This window comes from Phyllobates terribilis, unplaced genomic scaffold (genome assembly GCF_046119375.1).
Source record: "Phyllobates terribilis strain yellow unplaced genomic scaffold, ASM4611937v1 Scaffold_12__6_contigs__length_324123572, whole genome shotgun sequence".
In the NCBI taxonomy this organism is placed as follows: Eukaryota; Metazoa; Chordata; class Amphibia; order Anura; family Dendrobatidae; genus Phyllobates; species Phyllobates terribilis.
The window spans coordinates 580994-601871 of record NW_027362772.1 but is presented as its reverse complement, the minus strand read 5'-3'; the positions used below and the strand labels follow the sequence as shown (position 1 = coordinate 601871).

At 45.5% G+C, this 20878-nt stretch overlaps 1 protein-coding gene across 1 annotated transcript in view; it reads right to left on the bottom strand.

Moving 5' to 3' along the window:
- LOC141171858 (uncharacterized) overlaps window positions 1-17867 on the bottom strand; it is a 28518-nt gene extending 10651 nt beyond the window's left edge. Inside the window, exons 1-7 of the mRNA XM_073655487.1 lie at window positions 17792-17867; window positions 14959-15020; window positions 5525-5674; window positions 5216-5395; window positions 5008-5131; window positions 4831-4928; window positions 4542-4632 (exon numbers count right to left, since the gene is read on the bottom strand). Of these exons, the coding sequence (XP_073511588.1) occupies window positions 4542-4632; window positions 4831-4928; window positions 5008-5131; window positions 5216-5395; window positions 5525-5602 (571 nt within the window). The 5' untranslated portion in view covers window positions 5603-5674; window positions 14959-15020; window positions 17792-17867. The remainder of the gene's footprint in view (window positions 1-4541; window positions 4633-4830; window positions 4929-5007; window positions 5132-5215; window positions 5396-5524; window positions 5675-14958; window positions 15021-17791) is intronic.
- Window positions 17868-20878: the final 3011 nt, after the last annotated feature.

Genomic DNA, 20878 nt, shown 5'->3' with positions numbered 1-20878 from the left:
CGTTTTTATTTTTTGGCCAATATGGCCATGTGAGGGCTTATTTTTGTGCGGGACGAGTTGTACTTTTAAATGCAATTGCTAATTTTACCATATTGTGTACGAGAAAACGGGAAAAAAAATCCAAGTGCGGTGAAATTGCAAAAAAAATGCAATTCCACAGTTGTTTTTTTTTTTTTTCTTTCCACGTTCACTAAATGATAAAACAGACCTGCCATTATTATTCTCCAGGACATTACGAGTTCGTAGACACCAAACATGTATAGGTTCTTTTCTATTTAAGTGGTGGAAAAAAAATCCAAAATTTGCTAATTTGCTTAAAAAAAAAAAAAAATGGCGCCATTTTCTGAGACTCGTAGAGTCTCCATTTTTCGGGATCTGGGGCTGGGTGAGGGCTTATTTTTTGCGCGCCGGGCTGATGTTTTTATTGATACCATTTTGGGGTAGATACAATGTATTGATCGCCCGTTATTGCATTGTTTTGCAATGTTGCGGTGGCCAAAAAAATTCTGCCGTTTGGAATTTTTTTCTCATTACGCCGTTTACCGATCGGATTAATTCTTTTTTTACCTTGATAGATCGGGCGATTCTGAACGCGGCGGTACCAAATATGTTTATGTGGGGTTTATTTTTTATTATTTTATTTTGAATGGGGCAAAAGGGGGGTGATTTAAACTTTATTTTAAAAAAAAAAAATAATATTTTTAAAAACTTTTTTTTAAACTTTTTGCATGCTTCTATAGTCTCCATAGGAGACTAGAAGCAGCAACTGCCTGATCGCCTCTGCTACATAGAGGTGATGAACAGATCACCTCTATGTAGCAGTAATGAGGATCGACTGCTAGGTGGCGCTCATAGCGGTCTTTACATGAAACCACTGGGCTCTTCAGCAGACCCAGGGTTGTCATGCCGACCCATCGGTGACCCGCGATCACGTGACGGGGTCACCGATGGGCGGGGTAAGTGACGCGCTTCCGGCGCGGCGCTGTTAAGTTCTGCTGTCAGAGATTGACAGCAGCATTTAACATGTTAACAGAAGCGGGTGGATCATGATTTTCAACATTTTCTTCACATTTCCGATTTTTTTTCACCAAGTAATGCATGTCATATCAAATACATTTTACCACTATTATGAAGTACAAGATGTCACGAAAAAACAATCTCAGAATCAGCGGGATCCTTCAAAGCTTTTCAGAGTTATAACCACATAAAGTGACAGTGGTCAGAATTGTGAAAATTGGCCCGGTCATTAACGTGCAAACCACCTTCGGGGGTAAAGGGATTAAGGGAACTTCACAGACTCTCCCAGCTATAGGTGATGCATCAAGTTTATAGAACACATAAATTGCTATTTGATAGTGGGCTTAGACCACATTCACTGTGCTAGATGTAAGACAAACTCAGCAGACTTATTACATATGCTTTGGTCTTGTTTTAACTTGGAATCCTTTTGGAAGGGCGTACAAGACACTATAAACAGAATTTACTTAGTACAAATAGACGTCACTCCTTTGGTATGCATATTGGGTTTATTAAAGATTTAGTTATTGATGAATATGGTAAATCTGCTGTTTCTCAAATGTTATATATGGCCAAGAAATTAATAGCTCAACACTGGATAAAAGACCAGACCCCCAGAATCCCAGAATCCATAAACAAGATTAACTTTCTCCTAAACTTGGAAAGAAATATCTCAAGAGAAATGCTATCACTAAATTTGAAAAACGATGGGCCTTTTGGATTGATAGATCTGGTTGTGCTTCGCGAGAACTGCAAAGATAATGTCTAGGTCTCTTTTAAGCTTCTAAATCCTATAATATAGAATTCCTGAAGGTATACATGTGATATCGATGTTATTTGTACTATATTAGCTCAAAAGTTTACATACCCCGGCTGAATTTTTCCTTTCTTCGCCTTGTTTCAGAGAATATGAATGATAACAAAAAAACTTTTTCTCCACCCATGGTTATTGATTGGGTGAAGCCATTTATTATCAAACTACTGTGTTTCCTCTTTTTAAATCATAATGACAACCAAAAACATCCAAATGGCCCTCATCAAAAATCTACATACCCCAGTTCATAATACGGTGTATAGCCCCCTCTAGCATCAATGACAGCTAGAAGTCTTTTGTGGTAGTTGTGGATAAGGTTCTTTATTTTCTCAGATGGTAAAGCTGCCCATTCTTCTTGGCAAAAAGCCTCCAGTTCCTGTAAATTCCTGGGCTGTCTAGCATGAACTGCGCGCTTCAGATCTCCCCAGAATGGCTCAATGATATTGAGGTCAGGAGACTGAGATGGCCACTCCAGAACCTTCGCTTTGTTCTGCTGTAGCCAATGACAGGTCAACTTGGCCTTGTGGTTTGGATCGTTGTCATGTTGGAACGTCCAAGTACTTCCCATGCGCAGCTTCCGGGCTGATGAGTGCAAATTTGCCTCCAGTATTTGCTGATAACGTGCTGCATTCATCTTTCCTTCAACTTTTACCAAGTTTCCTGTGCCTTTGTAGCTCACACATCCCCTAAACATCAGCGATCCACCTCCGAGCTTTACTGTAGGAATGGTGTTCCTTTCATCATAGGCCTTGTTGACCTCTCTCCAAATGTAACATTTATGCTTGTGGCCAAAAAGTTCAATTTTGGTCTCATCACTCCAAATTACCTTGTTCCAGAAGTCTTGAGGCTTGTCTCTGTGATGTTTGGCGTATTGTAGGTGAGATACTTTGTGGCATTTGCACAGTAATGGCTTTCATCTGGCGACTCGACCATGCAGCCCATTTTTCTTCAAGTGCCTCCTTATTGTACATCTTGAAACAGCCACACCGCTAGTTTTCAGAGAGTCCTGAATTTCAGCTGATGTTATTTGTGGGTTTTTCTTTGCATCCCAAACAATTTTCCTGGCAGTTGTGGCCAAAATTATTGTTGGTCTACCTGACCGTGGTTTGGTTTTTACAGAGCCCCTGATTTTTCCATTTGTTAATCATAGTTTGAACGCTGCTGACTGGCATTATCAATTCCTTGGATATCTTTTTGTATCCCTTTCATCTGTTATACAGTTCAACTACCTTTTCCCGTAGATCCACTGACAATTCTTTTGCTTTCCTCATGACTCACAATCCAGAAACGTCACTGGCTGGATGAAAGATGCAAGAGTCTGTCTGGATCCCAGAAACTCACTCAGCTTTTATACACACACACACACTGATTACAAGCAAACAGGTCACAGGAGAGGATGTTACCTTTAGTAGCCATTCAAACCCATTTGTGTCAAATTCTGTGCATGTTATCAGGCCAAAATCACCAGGGTATGTGAACTTTTGATCAGGGTCATTTGGATGTTTTTGGTTGTCATTAAGATTTAAAAAGAGAAAACACTGTAGTTTGACAATAAATGGCTTCACCCAACCAATAACCATGAGTGGAGAAAAAGGTTTCTTGTTATCATTCATATTCTCTGAAATAAGGCCAAGAAAGGAAAAATTCTGCCAGGGTATGTAAACTTTTGAGCACAACTAGAGGTCATTCCGGCCTCCCTATCCTTTACTGAACCGTGAATCTACTTTACTGATTATGTTGCACTTTAATATATCTTGTTGTATTTTGTTGGGGCGGGAGGGATTTGGGACTAGTGGGGATACTTTTGTGTATTGTAATATTTATATACAAAAACTTACAATTAAAAACATCATAACTCAGAGGCGGCAGATCTATCTTATGTGTATTGGGACTGCCGGGAAATTAGGGAATTTTGGGAACCAGTTAACACATTTGTTGCTGAGAGGCTGAATATTGTTTTGTCATTTCATTTTTTTTTTTATAGGAGTCAGGATGGATTTTCCTACTAAGGATCTAATTACTTCACAGTTATTATCTGCAAGGGGTTTTATTTTTAAGAACTGGATAACTTAGAAAAATATAATTTTCTAACAGCAGCTTAGGCAAAGTTGCACATCACAATAAATGAAAAGCTGGAATAAGTAGGAGCAAAAGAATTTAAGAAATATGGGCAAGAATTATTGATTGAAGGGTTTTCTCTTCTTTTCTCTTCTCTGAATGGGGGAGTGTCAGGGAAGTGTTTAAATAGAAAAAGAAAGGAGAAAATATATAATTCTATTATATTTCTTGTGTTTTTGTGACTATGGTTTATATTTGAGCATATAAATAAAAAGGACTTGGACTGGTGTCTCGTCATAAAAGCAAGGCCCACCATACGGATTATATTTTTGTTCACATGATTGTCTATGTTGTCAGCAAATTTTACGTACGCTGTCATTTTGCTTTGCGGTTTAGGGACCTGTGAAGGTAAGGGTCAGCGTCTACTAATCCCAGGGGGTAGGGTGCGTTCTCCGGACTGTAAGCTCTGGTCGGAACATGTCTCACTCCAACAGGACTGTCAACGCTCAAAGTAATGGGGACAGTTTTGGTTTAGCAGGAAAAGGGTGACTGATTGACTGTGATATGACCGGACTACACCGAAGAGAAGATAACCACATCTAGTGACTGAGAAGAATCTGTGACTTCTCTGCATTTAGTGGTCACTACTCACCTGGGTAGTCATATGTAGGAATCTCCTCCTTACACCACTCATCACCCCTCACATATGTCTCTGTAGTATTAATATGGGTCAGATCTTCACCCTGAAACAAATATTATAAAAGTCACAGACAGATGGAGAAGTCACATCTATGATCAGCTCTAATCCTGCCATCTCCACCGTTCTCATTACACAAGTATAAAACATATAATAATGGTGGATAAAACAAGACTGAGCACAAGACCTTCACAGCCGTCTACACATCATAGGGGAGATCTCATGACACCTTCTCTCCATCTACCTGATGATCCTGAGGAACCTTGGGATCTTCTTGTTTACAGTCCTGTGGAAGAAGAGGACGGGGACATCTCTCTGGTGTTGTCCTCTTACTGGATAGATCTGGAGGAAACACATACAGGGACTGAATTCATTCTTTACATACAGATAATTATAGGCCGTGTGTATTTAATCCTATTACCTGGTGATGTGAGGGGCTGGGGAACCTCCATCATGATGTCCTTGTACAGATCTTTGTGTCCTTCTAAATACTCCCACTCCTCCATGGAGAAATAGACGGAGACATCCTGACACCTTATAGGAACCTGACACATACAATGATACCATCACCCCCCCCGATCCCTCCATAGCGTTACTGTATAATGTCCCAGCATTCCCAGCAGTGTCACCTCTCCAGTCAGCAGCTCAATCATCTTGTAAGTGAGTTCTAGGATCTTCTGGTCACTGATGTCCTCATGTATCAGGGGGTGAAATGGAGGCCCTGTGATTGGGCTCAGGGGTCTTCCCCATCCCTCAGACACAGGGTCCTGACAGCGCTCACTAGAGGTCTTCTTCACTACTGTGTAATCCTGATTGTGGAGAGACACATTAATAAATCTCACTCCAGACATTTCCAGAGTCCTCACCTCTCCAGTTCTGTCCATCTGTTATTCCCATAGATAAGAATGATGTAATGTGACGTCATCAGAATCTCTCACCTCTCCAGTAAGCCGGAAGAGGATCTCTAGGGTGAGGTGCAATATCTTCTCCGCCATCTTGTCTCTGTCCATATCCATATTTGTTGGGTAAATCAGTAAAATTCCCTTTTGTAGAAGATATTCACTGAGATGATCTGATATTGTAGAGACCTGAATGAGAAAAAGATAAAAATGTAACATCATAAAGAATTCAGTGTAATAATACAATTACTGGAGATATGAGATTTATTACTTTACAGTATCTAGTTTTCTTCTTTACATCTACTAATAAAACCTATATATTTTAGGCCACAGACAACAAGCAGTTTCTTCCTCGGAGTCGGCAGCTGAATACGTTTCTCATAGACTCATCTTCCATAACACTAATTCTCATCTCATTTACTGACACTGGGATCAGCATTAGTAATACTGCAGGAGATATTCATTACACGTGACATGAGAAATAACTACTTCATGATGAGGACGACATCTTTATCTTATAATACGGCTCTAGACAGATATTTGGCCAGAGTAAGTCACTGACTACATCACCACTGGCCGTCTATATGAATGTTTCCCGTCTTCCCCAAACTGTAATCTTCTATTATCATGTCTGATTCACACACAGAAGTTTGAGGCTTTTATAAAACTTTCTTGTTTGCACAAATACCACGGACATAAATTATTTGATACCAAAGTCTGCATGTACAGTATTTTATGGGGTTTATTTCTGGCCTTAGGTTTTCCTATATTACAATAAAAACACCAGAAAAAAGCAGATATTAAAATGTTTCAAAAGAAAATTGGCACCAACAATTCTTGTAAAATGAAAAAAACATGAAAAAGCATAACCCTGGACTCTGATCTCTCATTCAAACCACATATCCAAGCACTTTCCACTTCCTGCTGACTCCAACTCAAAAAAATCTCCCAGATACACACATTCCTCAACCAAGAATCTGCAAAAACACTAGTGCATGCCCTCATCATCTCCCGCCTGGACTACTGCAACCTCCTGCTCTGTGGCCTCCCATCTAACACTCTCCCACCCCTCCAATCTATCCTAAACTCTGCTGCCCAACTAATCCACCAGACCCCCTGCTATTCCCCCGGCCTCTCATCTCTATCAATCCCTTCACTGGCTCTCCATCACGCAGAGACTCCAGTTCAAAACCCTAACCATGGCATACAAAGCCATCCACAACCTGTCTCCTCCATACAACTGTGACCTAGTCTCCCGATACTTACCTGCACGCAACCTCCAATCCTCACAAGATCTTCTCTACTCCCCTCTTATCTCCTCTTCCCACAATCGCATAGAAGATTTCTCCCGTGCTTCCCCCCTACTCTGGAACTCTCTACCCCAACATATCAGACTCTCGCCTACCGTGGAAACCTTCAAAAGGAACCTGAAGACCCACCTCTTCCAACAAGCCTACAACCTGCTGTAACCATCGCTCCACCATAACGATGCACAAACAGCTCTACCCTCACCTACTGTATCCTCACCCATCCCTTGTAGATTGTGAGCCCTCGCGGGCAGGGTCCTCTCTCCTCTTGTACCAGTTGCTGACTTGTATTGTTCAAGATTATTGTAATTGTTTTTGCTGTGTATACCCCGATCACATGTAAAGCGGCATGGAATAAATGGCGATATAATAATAACACACATTTGGTTATTTTTTAACACATTAAACATTTTTTTTTTTTTTTAAATAACTCTTTTGGCCCTAGAACATAGATGTACACCGCAGGGATGGCACAGGTGCAGCCGCAACAAAAACACTGGCAGCTTAACCACTTGCTGCTGTCCAAAACAAACATGGCATCTAAGAAGGTTTGAGAAAGTTCAGCTGAATTCCCCTCCTCCCCCAAGTACACGATAGTATGGGGCTGCCTAGTAGCTATGATACTTAAATGCCTATTAATGGTGTCTGGGCCTGCAATCCATGAAAGTCTATTAGGCCAGGCCAGAGGCAATGTCCAATAAGTTACCTTTTAATGCCCCCATACACTTTAGACTAAAGTTACATGAAAGCACTGATTTCGGGGGGTTTGGTCGACTATATAATGTATTTGGGGGCCTCCCGACAGATGATGTCAGGGCAGAGAAGGATTTGGCATCCTGAATTTCAGAGGCTAATCAGTTTGTTCTTCCTGTAGATCAGAGGTCCCCAACCGCCGACCAGGACCGGGCCGTTGGGGTTTTTTCAGCCGGTCCGCGGCACCGCCACAGACAATCACTAAACATTGACAGTGTGCTCTGGTCTGCGGTGGCTCAGAGCACACTGTGTGGGGTGGATGCTGCCCGCTGTTCTAGACTCCCGCAGGGTAGACCTGTAGAGGACCTGTGATGACATCAAGGTACATAACTGTGATGTCACCACAGGTCCTGAAGCAGGATGAAGCAGGGGCGGAACTACCGCCCGTGCAGCCGGTTCATTGAATGGGGGCCCCGAGGGAGAGGGGGCCCCTCCAGCCTCCAGCAGGGCCGCCATCAGGGCATGACTGCCCTGACTCCAGTATGGGGCCCGGGCCGGTAGGAGCCCCCTCGGAGCCCCCCTCTTGTGAGTCTCTCTCCTCATGGGGCCCCCGGCCCCATGCAAAGCGCCGGGTCCAGGACATCTCATAATTCCTCTGACTTCCGGTCATGTGACGGCGCCGTCACATGACCGGAAGGCAGGAGAACCTGGTGTCAGCGATTTGGACGAGCGCCAGGATTCTGCAGGGATCGCATGGGGGTAAGTATAACAAGTTTTATTTTTTTTTAAATACAATTAACTAGGAGTGGGGGGAATGAGAGATGCACATGGGGGAGGGGAGAGATGAGAGATGCACATGGGGGGGAGGGGAGAGATGAGAGATGCACATGGGGGGAGGGGAGAGATGAGAGATGCACATGGGGGGGAGGGGAGAGATGAGAGATGCACATGGGGGGGAGGGGAGAGATGAGAGATGCACATGGGGGGGAGGGGAGAGATGAGAGATGCACATGGGGGGGAGGGGAGAGATGAGAGATGCACATGGGGGGAGGTTGAGAGATGAGAGATGCACAGGGGGGGGTTGAGAGATGAGAGATGCACAGGGGGGGGTTGAGAGATGCACGGGGGGGGGTTGAGAGATGCACGGGGGGGGGTTGAGAGATGCACGGGGGGGGGTTGAGAGATGCACGGGGGGGGTTGAGAGATGCACGGGCGGGGGTTGAGAGATGCACGGGGGGGGGTTGAGAGATGCACGGGGGGTGGATTGAGAGATACACGGGGGGTGGATGAGAGATGCACGGGGGGTGGATTGAGAGATGCACGGGGGGTGGATTGAGAGATGCACGGGGGGTGGATTGAGAGATGCACGGGGGGTGGATTGAGAGATGCACGGGGGGTGGATTGAGAGATGCACGGGGGGTGGATTGAGAGATGCACGGGGGGTGGATTGAGAGATGCACGGGGGGTGGATTGAGAGATGCACGGGGGGTGGATTGAGAGATGCACGGGGGGTGGATTGAGAGATGCACGGGGGGTGGATTGAGAGATGCACGGGGGGTGGATGAGAGATGCACGGGGGGTGGATGAGAGATGCACGGGGGGTGGATGAGAGATGCACGGGGGGTGGATGAGAGATGCACGGGGGGTGGATGAGAGATGCACGGGGGGTGGATGAGAGATGCACGGGGGGTGGATGAGAGATGCACGGGGGGTGGATGAGAGATGCACGGGGGGTGGATGAGAGATGCACGGGGGGTGGATGAGAGATGCACGGGGGGTGGATGAGAGATGCACGGGGGGTGGATGAGAGATGCACGGGGGGTGGATGAGAGATGCACGGGGGGGTGGATGAGAGATGCACGGGGGGGTGGATGAGAGATGCACGGGGGGGTGGATGAGAGATGCACGGGGGGGTGGATGAGAGATGCACGGGGGGGTGGATGAGAGATGCACGGGGGGGTGGATGAGAGATGCACGGGGGGGTGGATGAGAGATGCACGGGGGGGTGGATGAGAGATGCACGGGGGGGTGGATGAGAGATGCACGGGGGGGGTGGATGAGAGATGCACGGGGGGTGGATGAGAGATGCACGGGGGGTGGATGAGAGATGCACGGGGGGTGGATGAGAGATGCACGGGGGGTGGATGAGAGATGCACGGGGGGTGGATGAGAGATGCACGGAGGGGGATGAGAGATGCACGGGGGGTGAGCTGCACATGGGGGGGTGAGAGATGCACATGGGGGGGGGTTATGTTTACATAACTTTGTTGCCTTATGAAGGGCAGGGGGGGGCCCCAAAAAATTTCTTGCACAGGGGCCCACTACAGTCTGTGTCCGCCCCTGGGATGAAGTAAATGCAGCTGAACAGCAGCTGTCAGGACAGCTGCCCTGTCCTGCTGCAGGGCGTGATGGGGCCTCAGTGATGCGGCTCCTGGCACAGCACATTATGTGGGGCTCCTGGCATAGCTCCTGGCGGGGACCTGGTCTACACTATATGATAAGTATGCACTAAACTCCAAATCCCTCCATTACCCCGCCCCCATATGACCAAAGCCCCGCCCACCCCACCCCCTCTTTGCTGGGCCATGGAAAAATGATCTTGCTTCAAGCCGGTCCCTGGTGCAAAAAAGGTTGGGGACCACTGCTGTAGATAACCCTCCGCTAGAGGAGTCTGGAGGCGACTCTCTCATGCTGCCCACAGGAAAGCTGGAATATGTGTGCGTATGGGGGTGTCTGGAGAGATATGTCGTCTGCCAAATAACCGTTTAGCCATCCCTTATCTCATGTGTATGGGGCCGTTAGTATTACACAGACAGGCAGGGATAATACACGGCACTACAGTAGTACAGTGCATCACCTGAGCAATCAGAGGCTTGTATGGTGTATGATCGCACTGATGAGAGTTGCTTAAACTTTTAAAAAAGTTTTAATATGAAATAAAAATATCACAGTTTTACCAGCAAGAATTCGTCACTATAGGGAAAACACATTCACTGCACAATGTTAGTTAAGTCACATCCATAACAACTTTATTATACTCTATTATCCTATACACAATGGTGTAGATAGAAATCACAGGTGCCACAGCAATAGCTGTAATTGATCCCCAACCTCAAACAGAAAATATATATAAATGTATTTGGCAGAGTCATATCTCCTGACTCAGCAGATCACATGCTGCCATTGTACTTGGCAGACCCGGACCAGATGGTATGGAGATTAATGAGGGAGACGAAAGTCCAAAAGTAAACTTTTCTTTACTTAACAAGATCTTGATGAGAAGTATATACATCAGATAGTAGGCACAACACTGTGTGACAGATGCCAGTACTGTGGGAACATTATACTGTGTGGGGGACATTGTACTATGAGATCAATAAGTTTCACAGTGGCATAGATTGAAATCACAGGGCCCACATCAATAGCTGTAATTGGGCCTCTCAACCTCAAAAGGAAAAAAATATCTAGGCATGTTTGGAAGGAGTCATATCTCCCGACTCTGCAGACCGCATGCTGCTATTCTACTCGGCAGGAACAGACCACATGGTATGGAGATGAATGAATGAGACCAAAATCCAAAAATAAACTTTTCTTTACTTAACAAGAACTTAATGAGAAGTATATACACATCAGACATCAGACACAACACTTTATGAATTCTTCTGCATTCATGCAGTCACGAGCTTTCTGGGTACAGTACATAAGTTTTATTACAAGCTACAACAGTCCAGCAAACCATTATGGGAAGGTCCATTATCCCCTGTGGGGACCATACGGGTCGAGATGTGTCACTACGGCCCCTAGAGCTACTTTCAGCTTCCAGTTCATTTGTGAGGACCTCACTGGCTGAGGTGCATCTTGTACGACTCCTCATTAGTATAGTACGCTCAAAATACATTCAATGAGGGCCACACACTACTTGCTGTGACACTGCATTTTCAACTCTCTGTAGAAGGACTCGTGTCCCAGTTTGGCGACGCTGTAACTTCCTCTCTACTATAGACAATAGTTTGCTTAAATCCTCTTCCTTTAAGATAAGGAATCTATGCTTAACTTAATCCCGTTAAGGCTGTGTGCACACGATGCGTTTTTAATGCGTTTCCGCAGCGTTTTTGCAGCTGCGGAAATGCATTAAAAACGCATGGTAGAAGGGCAGCAATGTTCCCCAATGATAATCCACATGTGCTGTGCCCATGCTGTGGATTTTTCCGCAGCGTTTACGCTGCGCTCAAAAATCCGCAGCATGTCCATTAATTTTGCGGAAACGAAGCGTTTTTGCCGCCATTGACTTGCATTAGAACGCGCCAATTCCGCAAGACTGCATTTGTAATTGCGTTATTGGCGCGTTCTAATGTGCGGATGGTACCCGGGTGTGGAGAAGATGAGACTCTCCTCCACACCCAGGTACCATAGAAACTGTAAAAACAAGAATAAAATAAGATATATTCACCTTCCGATGGCCCCCGGTCTCCTTCCCTCTGCTCGCGTGCAAGACTGAAAGACCTTCGGTGACGTCACAGTCATGTGACCCAGGTCCTTCAGCGCAGTGTCTCGCGATATCCCAGCAGCCAGGAACAAGCCAGGACCGAACGCGGCAGCACACGCCGGGCCATCGGAGGGTAAGTATAGCTTTATTTTTTTATTTTTAAACATTCTTTTACGGTCACACTATATATGCCGTTTGCATGGATTTATATATAGTGTGATCTAGTTGTCAAGCACTTTCCAGGTGATGCTAAAATCGCCTGGAAAACGATTGTCAATCCGCATGTATTCCGCAGGAAAAACACATGTACAATCCGCATGCGTTTTTTCTGCCAGGGAGATGCAGAAATTTTCTACTTCATTTCTGCATCGTGTGCACATAGCCTTATTTAGGCCTTCTGCCCCCTCAGGGCAAAGTTTTGCACCATTTACTGTAAGTAGGTCTTCTGGCCTGTGCTAAGAACCTCATCCTGCTGCTCACCTTAAAGTTTTACCTCTTTAATTAGGCCTCCTGGCCTTCTGCCCCCTCCCTCCAGGGCGAAGTTCTATACTGTTTAAGTAGACCTCCTGGTCTGAGCTAAGGACTTTTCCCTGCTCTATGACTCCGCTATGCTCCCTGCCTGGAATCTGGATTCACACTGCCATTATATCTTTCCTTCAGAACGTTCAATCTGATGTCTCCCTCCTGTCACACAACACCCTATCAATTCAAGTCTGCAACCAGATAGAACAAAGGTCTGTATTTCTCACTTACTTATCCCTATCTGACTCATCACCAGGAAATTGTTCTCCTGTACAGTGTCCATTTTAGGACATGATCAGATATCAAAATCAAACATCAGAATGATGTCAGTTTGAGGCTAAATACCCTGTCTGAGAACTGATCTTGATAAGTGATTTTGATAAGTGATTCTGACAAGTGACTTTTACAACCGTAATAATAAAAAAAAGTAACTGTTCACTGATGGGAGTTGAACCCAAAATTATACATCCCAAAGCCAGTGCACTAACCACTAAGCTATTAACTCAGTTTTAAAAACCTAGGAGTTCTATTTGGTTATATGATTTTCAGTGCAACTTGTCTAAAACTCATTGGGACTTATGCACAGACTGCAAGCAAGCCAAATTCAAATGATGTGTGATTTTGATGTGTGATTCTGATGTTTGAAGAAAGTCACACAATGACTTTTAGTCACCCTGAGTATTTTCATCACTTGACTGGATAGCGCAATGGTAAGGCATCCGACGCGCCCCCTGGGACGTGGGGTACTCGGTGCCGGGCCGGTCGTTGCTAGGGGAGATGTCACAGTGGCGGAGACCCAGTCCATGACCCAGGGCGGTCAGTAAAAAGGGGATATTTTCAGGGAATAAAAGTTCTTATATACAGTTTGTGACGCCACCTGTGGTATGCGGCTATGTGGAGCCGCCGCTGCGGAGCAGGTCCTCTGGAGCTGTTGTTAATGCAGCAGAGTTGGTTTAGCTCTCCACAGGCAGAGCTTAGCTCCAGGGCAGTGTAGACGTTGCGGTTATGGTGTAGTGCAGAGGATGGCGCAGTTAATAATCAGTCCACAACTTAGTGGCGGTTTCCTCTTATCTTTACTTGCAGTGGTTAGGCAGACCGGGGCACGGGTACTAGCTGGTAGTAGAGGTCCGGGCGGCCTGGAAGCAAGTTGGGGGGATCCACCTAGCCAGGTGGAGTTGTAGGCCTTCCCTTTGCGCTACCTCTTTGGCCCTGCTGTGTATAGCTATGCTGCAGCCCTCGTCCCTGAGTAAAAAGGGAGAAGCTCCTTGCTGGTCTGGAGCCAGGAAAGCGTTGTATGCTGGTATACCTGATTAGGGGACCCCTCCTTGCTTCCAGGCATGGCATTACCTCTGAAACTACAGTGTTAGTGCACTGGCTTTAGGACACAGAATTTTGGGTTCAAGTCCCATCAGTGAACAGTTACTTTTTTTTTTTATTATTATTACAGTTGTAAAAGTCACTAGTCAGAATCAGTTCTCAGACAGGGTATTTAGCCTCAAACTGACATAATTCTGATGTTTGATTTTGATACCTGATCGTGTCCTAAAATGGACACTGTATTTCTGTGTACTCATATAGCTCAGAATGAGGGATCCCACACAGTATGATGGCCCCCACAGCCCTTCACTTAATATGATAATATGATGCCCCAACAATTCCTGATAGTTAACAATAAAAACACACACACACACACACACACACACACACACAACTCATCCAACCCATTTCTGAGGTGCGCTGCTCCGGTCTGTGCAGTGTGAGTACTGAGGCTCCGTACTACAGGTGGGATGTAGTGACGCCATTGTGCCTGCAGTGAACGAAGTCTTAGACTCACAGGTGAAGGGTGAATGGTGGATCGGAGAGCTTAAATCTCCCTGATTCACTATTCTATTCAATGGTATCACCATCATGGGACAAGGTGCCTGGTGCTGAGTCACACTGAGCCTTCTCAATTTATGGGCATTATAGTATTTATTAATCAGCTGTGGGGTAGTACCATAATGTGTGCGTAGGGGGCAGTACTGTGAGAAACCTCTCTGAAGTAAAATTTTAAACCTTTATTAAATATATGCATTAAAATCAGAACTAACAAATATATACTTAAAGCTAGCAAAATTATAAGGTCAATGGCTTGTTGTGGATGTAAACACCATTCTAAGTCTATGTGCCCACGATGCAGAAATGCTGCTGATTTTTCCTGAGCGTTTCTGCATCTCCCTGGCAGAGAAAACGCATGCGGATTGTACGTGCGTTTTTTTTTCCAGGTAGAAGCTTAGCACGATTTCGCATGCGGGTTATCAAGCGCTTTTAGCATCACTTGGAAAAGTACTTGACAACTTGGTCACACAATATAAATCCATGCAACCGGCATGGATTTATATACTGTGACCAAGTTATCATGCTGCAAATGAAGCATCAATAGTAAAAAAAAAAAAAAAAAAAATTAAAAAAAACATTATACTCACCTTCCAATGGCCCCCGGTCTCCTTCTCCGATGCGTCTGGTATCTTCGGTGGCTCCAGGTGCTCTAAAAAAGTAAATAACTAAACGTTATTTAGTCATGTGAATGTCACGTGACCATCAACTGACCGCTGACGTCACGGAAGGTCCTTGCAGACCACCGCCGAAAGCCAAGGAGACAGCAGCGCCACTCAGAGGAGACCGGGGGCGCCGAAAGTGACTATAAGGTTTTTTTTTTGTTTTTTTTTAATTCTTTTTTATCTACAGGTACTATGGTACCCGGGTCTGGATGAGAGTCTCCTCTTCTCCAGACCCGGGTACCATCCGTGCATTGAACCACATGATATCCGCATGTGCATGTGTAGTCATGCGGATGTCACGCGGTCCAATGCTAAAACGCAGCAATTCCGCAAAATAATTGGTAGTGCTGTGGATTTTTCCGCAATGATAATCCGCAGCGGAAATTTTCGCACCATGTGCACAGCACATGAGGATTATCATTGGGGAACATGGCAGACCTTCTACCAAGCGTTTTTAAGAGTTTCCAATATAATAAGGAAAAACATCATTTACAACAGACTCCAAAAAGGCAGTTATAATAGATGGGCAATGAATAGAGCCACTAAAGTAGCAGATAAAAAATTACGTTATGATTTACTAATCAAACATTCAGAGAAGTAAGTAACCTTAGATAAAGCTATATTTGTAACAATTTACAGCAAAGAAAATAGCCAGATTAAAGGAATTATTAACAAATACCTTCCCATGTTATATATTGATAGCCAATTAAATTAGATTTTACGAGATGGTTGTTTGTTCTCGGCCCCGACCCTTTCACAACTCCTGTCTCCTATTTTAATCCCAAGAGAAGCCGATAACGAGAACCTGCCTTACACCTCTGGGTTTTCACCAATGCGGCATTGATGAATGTTCACCATGTAAATATGCGGAACACAAGAAATAGGTTTAATCACATTAAATAAAAACATTTCATTAATCCCTTAATGGCCCAGGGCGTATTAGTACTCACCAGGCTGTCACCCCCTGTTCAGCGGGGGCTCCGGCGCTGAGCCCGCACTGAACCGGGGACATGTCAGCTGATTCTTACAGCTGACATGTGCCCGCAACAGCCGCAGGTGGAATCGCGATCCACCCGCAGCTGTTAACATGTTAAATGCCGCTGTCAATCTCCGACAGCGGCATTTAACATTCTCGCGCCGGAAACGCGGCATTAGCCCCGCCCATCGGTGACCCCCTCACGTGATCGCGGGTCACCGATGGGTGGGCATGACAACCCTGGGTCTGCAGCAGACTCCAGTGGTTGTCATGCAAAGATTACTATGAGCGCCACCTAGTGGTCAGCGCTCATAGTACAGGTGCATTTATGCTACATAGAGGTGACTTGTTGATCACCTCTATGTAGCAGAGGCGATCAGACAGTTGCTGCTTCTAGTATCCTATGGAGACTATAGAAGCATGCAAAAAGTTTAAAAAAAATGTTTTTAAAAATATTTAAAAAAAATATAATAGTTTAAATCACCCCCCTTTTACCCCACATACACATATTTGGTATCGCCGCGTTCAGAATCGCCCGATCTATCAATATAAAAAAAAGAATTAATCTGATCGGTAAACGGCGCAACGAGAAAAAAATTCCAAACGCCACAATTACGTTTTTTTGGTTGCCGCAACATGGCAATAAAATGCAATAACGGGCGATCAAAACATCGTATCTACCCCAAAATGGTATCAAAAACGTCAGCCTGGCGCGCAAAAAATAAGTCCTCACCCAGCCCCAGATCCCCAAAAAAAATCGAGATGCTATGGGTCTCGGAAAATGGCACCATTTTTTTTTTTTTTTTTTAGCAAACTTTGGATTCTTTTTTCACCACTTAAATAAAAAAAGAACCTATACATGTTTGGTGTCTACGAACTCGTAATGATCTGGAGAATAATAATGACAGGTCAGTTTTAGCATTCAGTGAACGTGGTAAAAAAAACAACTGTGAAATTGGAAAGAAAAAAAAACAAACAACAACTGTGGAATTGCATTTTTTTTTTTTACAATGTCACCGCACTTGGAATTGTTTTCCCGTACACGATATGGTAAAACTAGTAATGTCGTTTAAAAGTACAACTCGTCCCACAAAAAATAAGCCCTCACACGGCCATATTGCCCAAAAAATAAAAACGCTATGGCTCTGGGAACAAGGGGAGTGAAAAACGAAAATGCAAAAATGGTAAATCCCAAGGTCGCGAAGGGGTTAAACAATGGATCGCCTGCAGCAGTGAATTTGTAGCATATGGCATTCAGTGTCTGGGGTGTACTGTCAGATATGTCGGCTGCTGCTCCCGTAAATAAGGCAGAGAATTAATGAGCACATAGGAGACCCCACTAATCCCGCGGCCATTAACCCCTCCAACGATTCCACACATTTCCTAAGAGAGCACAATGGGGACTGGAAGAACGTTCAGTTTTGTGGCACTGAAAGGGTAAATAGCTGAGGTGGAGGAGAGATGGCGGAGGAGCATTGCTGAACTGGAGGGTAAATCCATCGCACCGGAGGAATAAAGAGAATATGGGGGCGATTATCACCAGTATCTACATCACTGTGCGGGAACTAGGAGAGAAGCAGCGGCCATTGTGTGAGGACGTCTCTGGGCTTCTGTCCTTCATCCTGCAGTCGTCTGAAGGGATCAAATGTGGACGGGAACCAGCGAAGCCGCATTCTGTCCACAGCTGTTACCTCACTGTTCACACCACACAGAGACCCCCAAAGAGCCTCCGTGCTGAAGGGGTTAATGCCCACTGCGCCCAGTAATGGGGTCTCCACATACCTCCACCTGCAGAGCCGCCACCACATATATGGCTGTTGTGTGCGCACAGGACCTGTGATGAGGTCACAGGAGGGGAGGAGTCAGGGGTCACATGATCAGGGGCCTCAGTGGATGCACGGTTGAGCCTAGAATGTATGGGCTCCTGTCAGGTATATACACTGCTCAAAAAACTAAAGGGAGCACTCAAATAACACATCCTAGATCTGAATGAATGAAATATTCTCATTGAAAACTTTGTTCTGTACAAAGCTGAATGTGCTGACAACAAAATCACACAAAAATCATCAATGGAAATCACATTTATTAACCAATGGAGGCCTGGATTTGGAGTCACCCCCAAAATTACAGTGGAAAAACACACTACAGGCTGATCCAACTTTGATGTAATGTCCTTAAAACAAGTCAAAATGAGGCTCAGTATTGTGTGTGGCCTCCACGTGCCTGTATGACCTCCCTACAATGCCTGGGCATGCTCCTGATGAGGCTGAGTATTGTGTGTGGCCTCCACGTGCCTGTATGACCTCCCTACAACGCCTGGGCATGCTCCTGATGAGGCTCAGTATTGTGTGTGGCCTCCACGTGCCTGTATGACCTCCCTACAACGCCTGGGCATGCTCCTGATGAGGCTGAGTATTGTGTGTGGCCTCCACGTGCCTGTATGACCTCCCTACAATGCCTGGGCATGCTCCTGATGAGGTTGCGGATGGTCTCCTGTGGGATCTCCTCCCAGACCTGGACTAAAGCATTCACCAACTCCTGGACAGTCTGTGGTGCAGCGTGACGTTGCTGGATGGAGCGAGACATGATGTCCCAGATGTGCTCAATCGGATTCAGGTCTGGGGAACGGACGGGCCAGTCCATAGCTTCAATGCCTTCATCTTGCAGGAACTGCTGACACATTCCAGCCACATGAGGTCTGGCATTGTCCTGCATTAGGAGGAACCCAGGGCCAACCGCACCAGCATATGGTCTCACAAGTGGTCTGAGGATCTCATCTCAGTACCTAATGGCAGTCAGGCTACCTCTGGCGAGCACATGGAGGGCTGTGCGGCCCTCCAAAGAAATGCCACCCCACACCATTACTGACCCATTGCCAAACCTGTCATGCTGAAGGATGCTGCAGGCAGCAGATCGCTCTCCACGGCGTCTCCAGACTCTGTCACATGTGCTCAGTATGAACCTGCTTTCATCTGTGAAGAGCACAGGGCGCCAGTGGCGACTTTGCCAATCCTGGTGTTCTGTGGCAAATGCCAAACGTCCTGCACGGTGTTGGGCTGTGAGCACAACCCCCATCTGTGGACGTCGGGCCCCCATACCACCCTCATGGAGTCGTTTTCTAACCGTTTGTGCAGACACATGAACATTTGTGGCCTGCTGGAGGTCATTTTGCAGGGCTCTGGGAGTGTTTCTCTTGTTCCTCCTTGCACAAAGGCGGAGGTAGTGGTTCTGCTGTTGGGTTGTTGCCCTCCTACGGCCCCCTCCACGTCTCCTGGTGTACTGGCCTGTCTCCTGGTAGCGCCTCCATCCTCTGGACACTACGCTGACAGACACAGCAAACCTTCTTGCCACAGCTCGCATTGATGTGCCATCCTGAATGAGCTGAACTACCTGAGCAACTTCTGCGGGTTGTAGAGTCTGTCTCATGCTACCACAAGTGTGAAAGCACAACCAACATTCAAAAGTGACCAAAACATTAGCCAGAAAGCATTGGTACTGAGCTGTAGTCTGTGGTGCCCACCTGCAGAACCACTCCTTTATTGAGGGTGTCTTGATAATTGGCAATAATTTCCATCTATTGTCTATTCCATTTGCACAACAGCATGTGAAATTGATTGTCAATCAGTGTTGCTTCCTAAGTGGACAGTTGATTTCACAGAAGTTTGATTTACTTGGAGTTATATTCTGTTGTTTAAGTGTTACCTTTATTTTTTTGAGCAGTGTATTATTGGAGGCAGCAGAATGTATGGGCTCCTGTCAGGTATATATTATTGGAGGTAGGAGAATGTATGGGCTCCTGTCAGGTATATATTATTGGAGGCAGGAGAATGTATGGGCTCCTGTCAGGTATATATTATTGGAGGCAGCAGAATGTATGGGCTCCTGTCAGGTATATATTATTGGAGGCAGCAGAATGTATGGGCTCCTGTCAGGTATATATTATTGGAGGCAGCAGAATGTATGGACTCCTGTCAGGTATATATTATTGGAGGTAGGAGAATGTATGGGCTCCTGTCAGGTATATATTATTGGAGGCAGCAGAATGTATGGGCTCCTGTCAGGTATATATTATTGGAGGCAGCAGAATGTATGGGCTCCTGTCAGGTATATATTATTGGAGGCAGCAGAATGTATGGGCTTCTGTCAGGTATATATTATTGGAGGCAGGAGAATGTATGGGCTCCTGTCGGGTATATATTATTGGAGGCAGGAGAATGTATGGGCTCCTGTCGGGTATATATTATTGGATATTATTGGAGGCAGCAGAATGTATGGGCTCCTGTCGGGTATATATTATTGGAGGCAGCAGAATGTATGGGCTCCTGTCGGGTATATATTATTGGAGGCAGCAGAATGTATGGGCTCCTGTCGGGTATATATTATTGGAGGCAGCAGAATGTATGGGCTCCTGTCGGGTATATATTATTGGAGGCAGCAGAATGTATGGGCTCCTGTCAGGTATATATTATTGGAGGCAGCAGAATGTATGGGCTCCTGTCGGGTATATATTATTGGAGGCAGCAGAATGTATGGGCTCCTGTCAGGTATATATTATTGGAGGCAGCAGAATCTATGGGCTCCTGTCAGGTATATATTATTGGAGGCAGCAGAATCTATGGGCTCCTGTCAGGTATATATTATTGGAGGCAGCAGAATCTATGGGCTCCTGTCAGGTATATATTATTGGAGGCAGCAGAATGTATGGGTTTCTGTCAGGTATATATTATTGGAGGCAGGAGAATGTATGGGCTCCTGTCGGGTATATATTGTTGGAGGCAGCAGAATGTATGGGCTCCTGTCAGGTATATATTATTGGAGGCAGGAGAATGTATGGGCTCCTGTCAGGTATATATTATTGGAGGCAGCAGA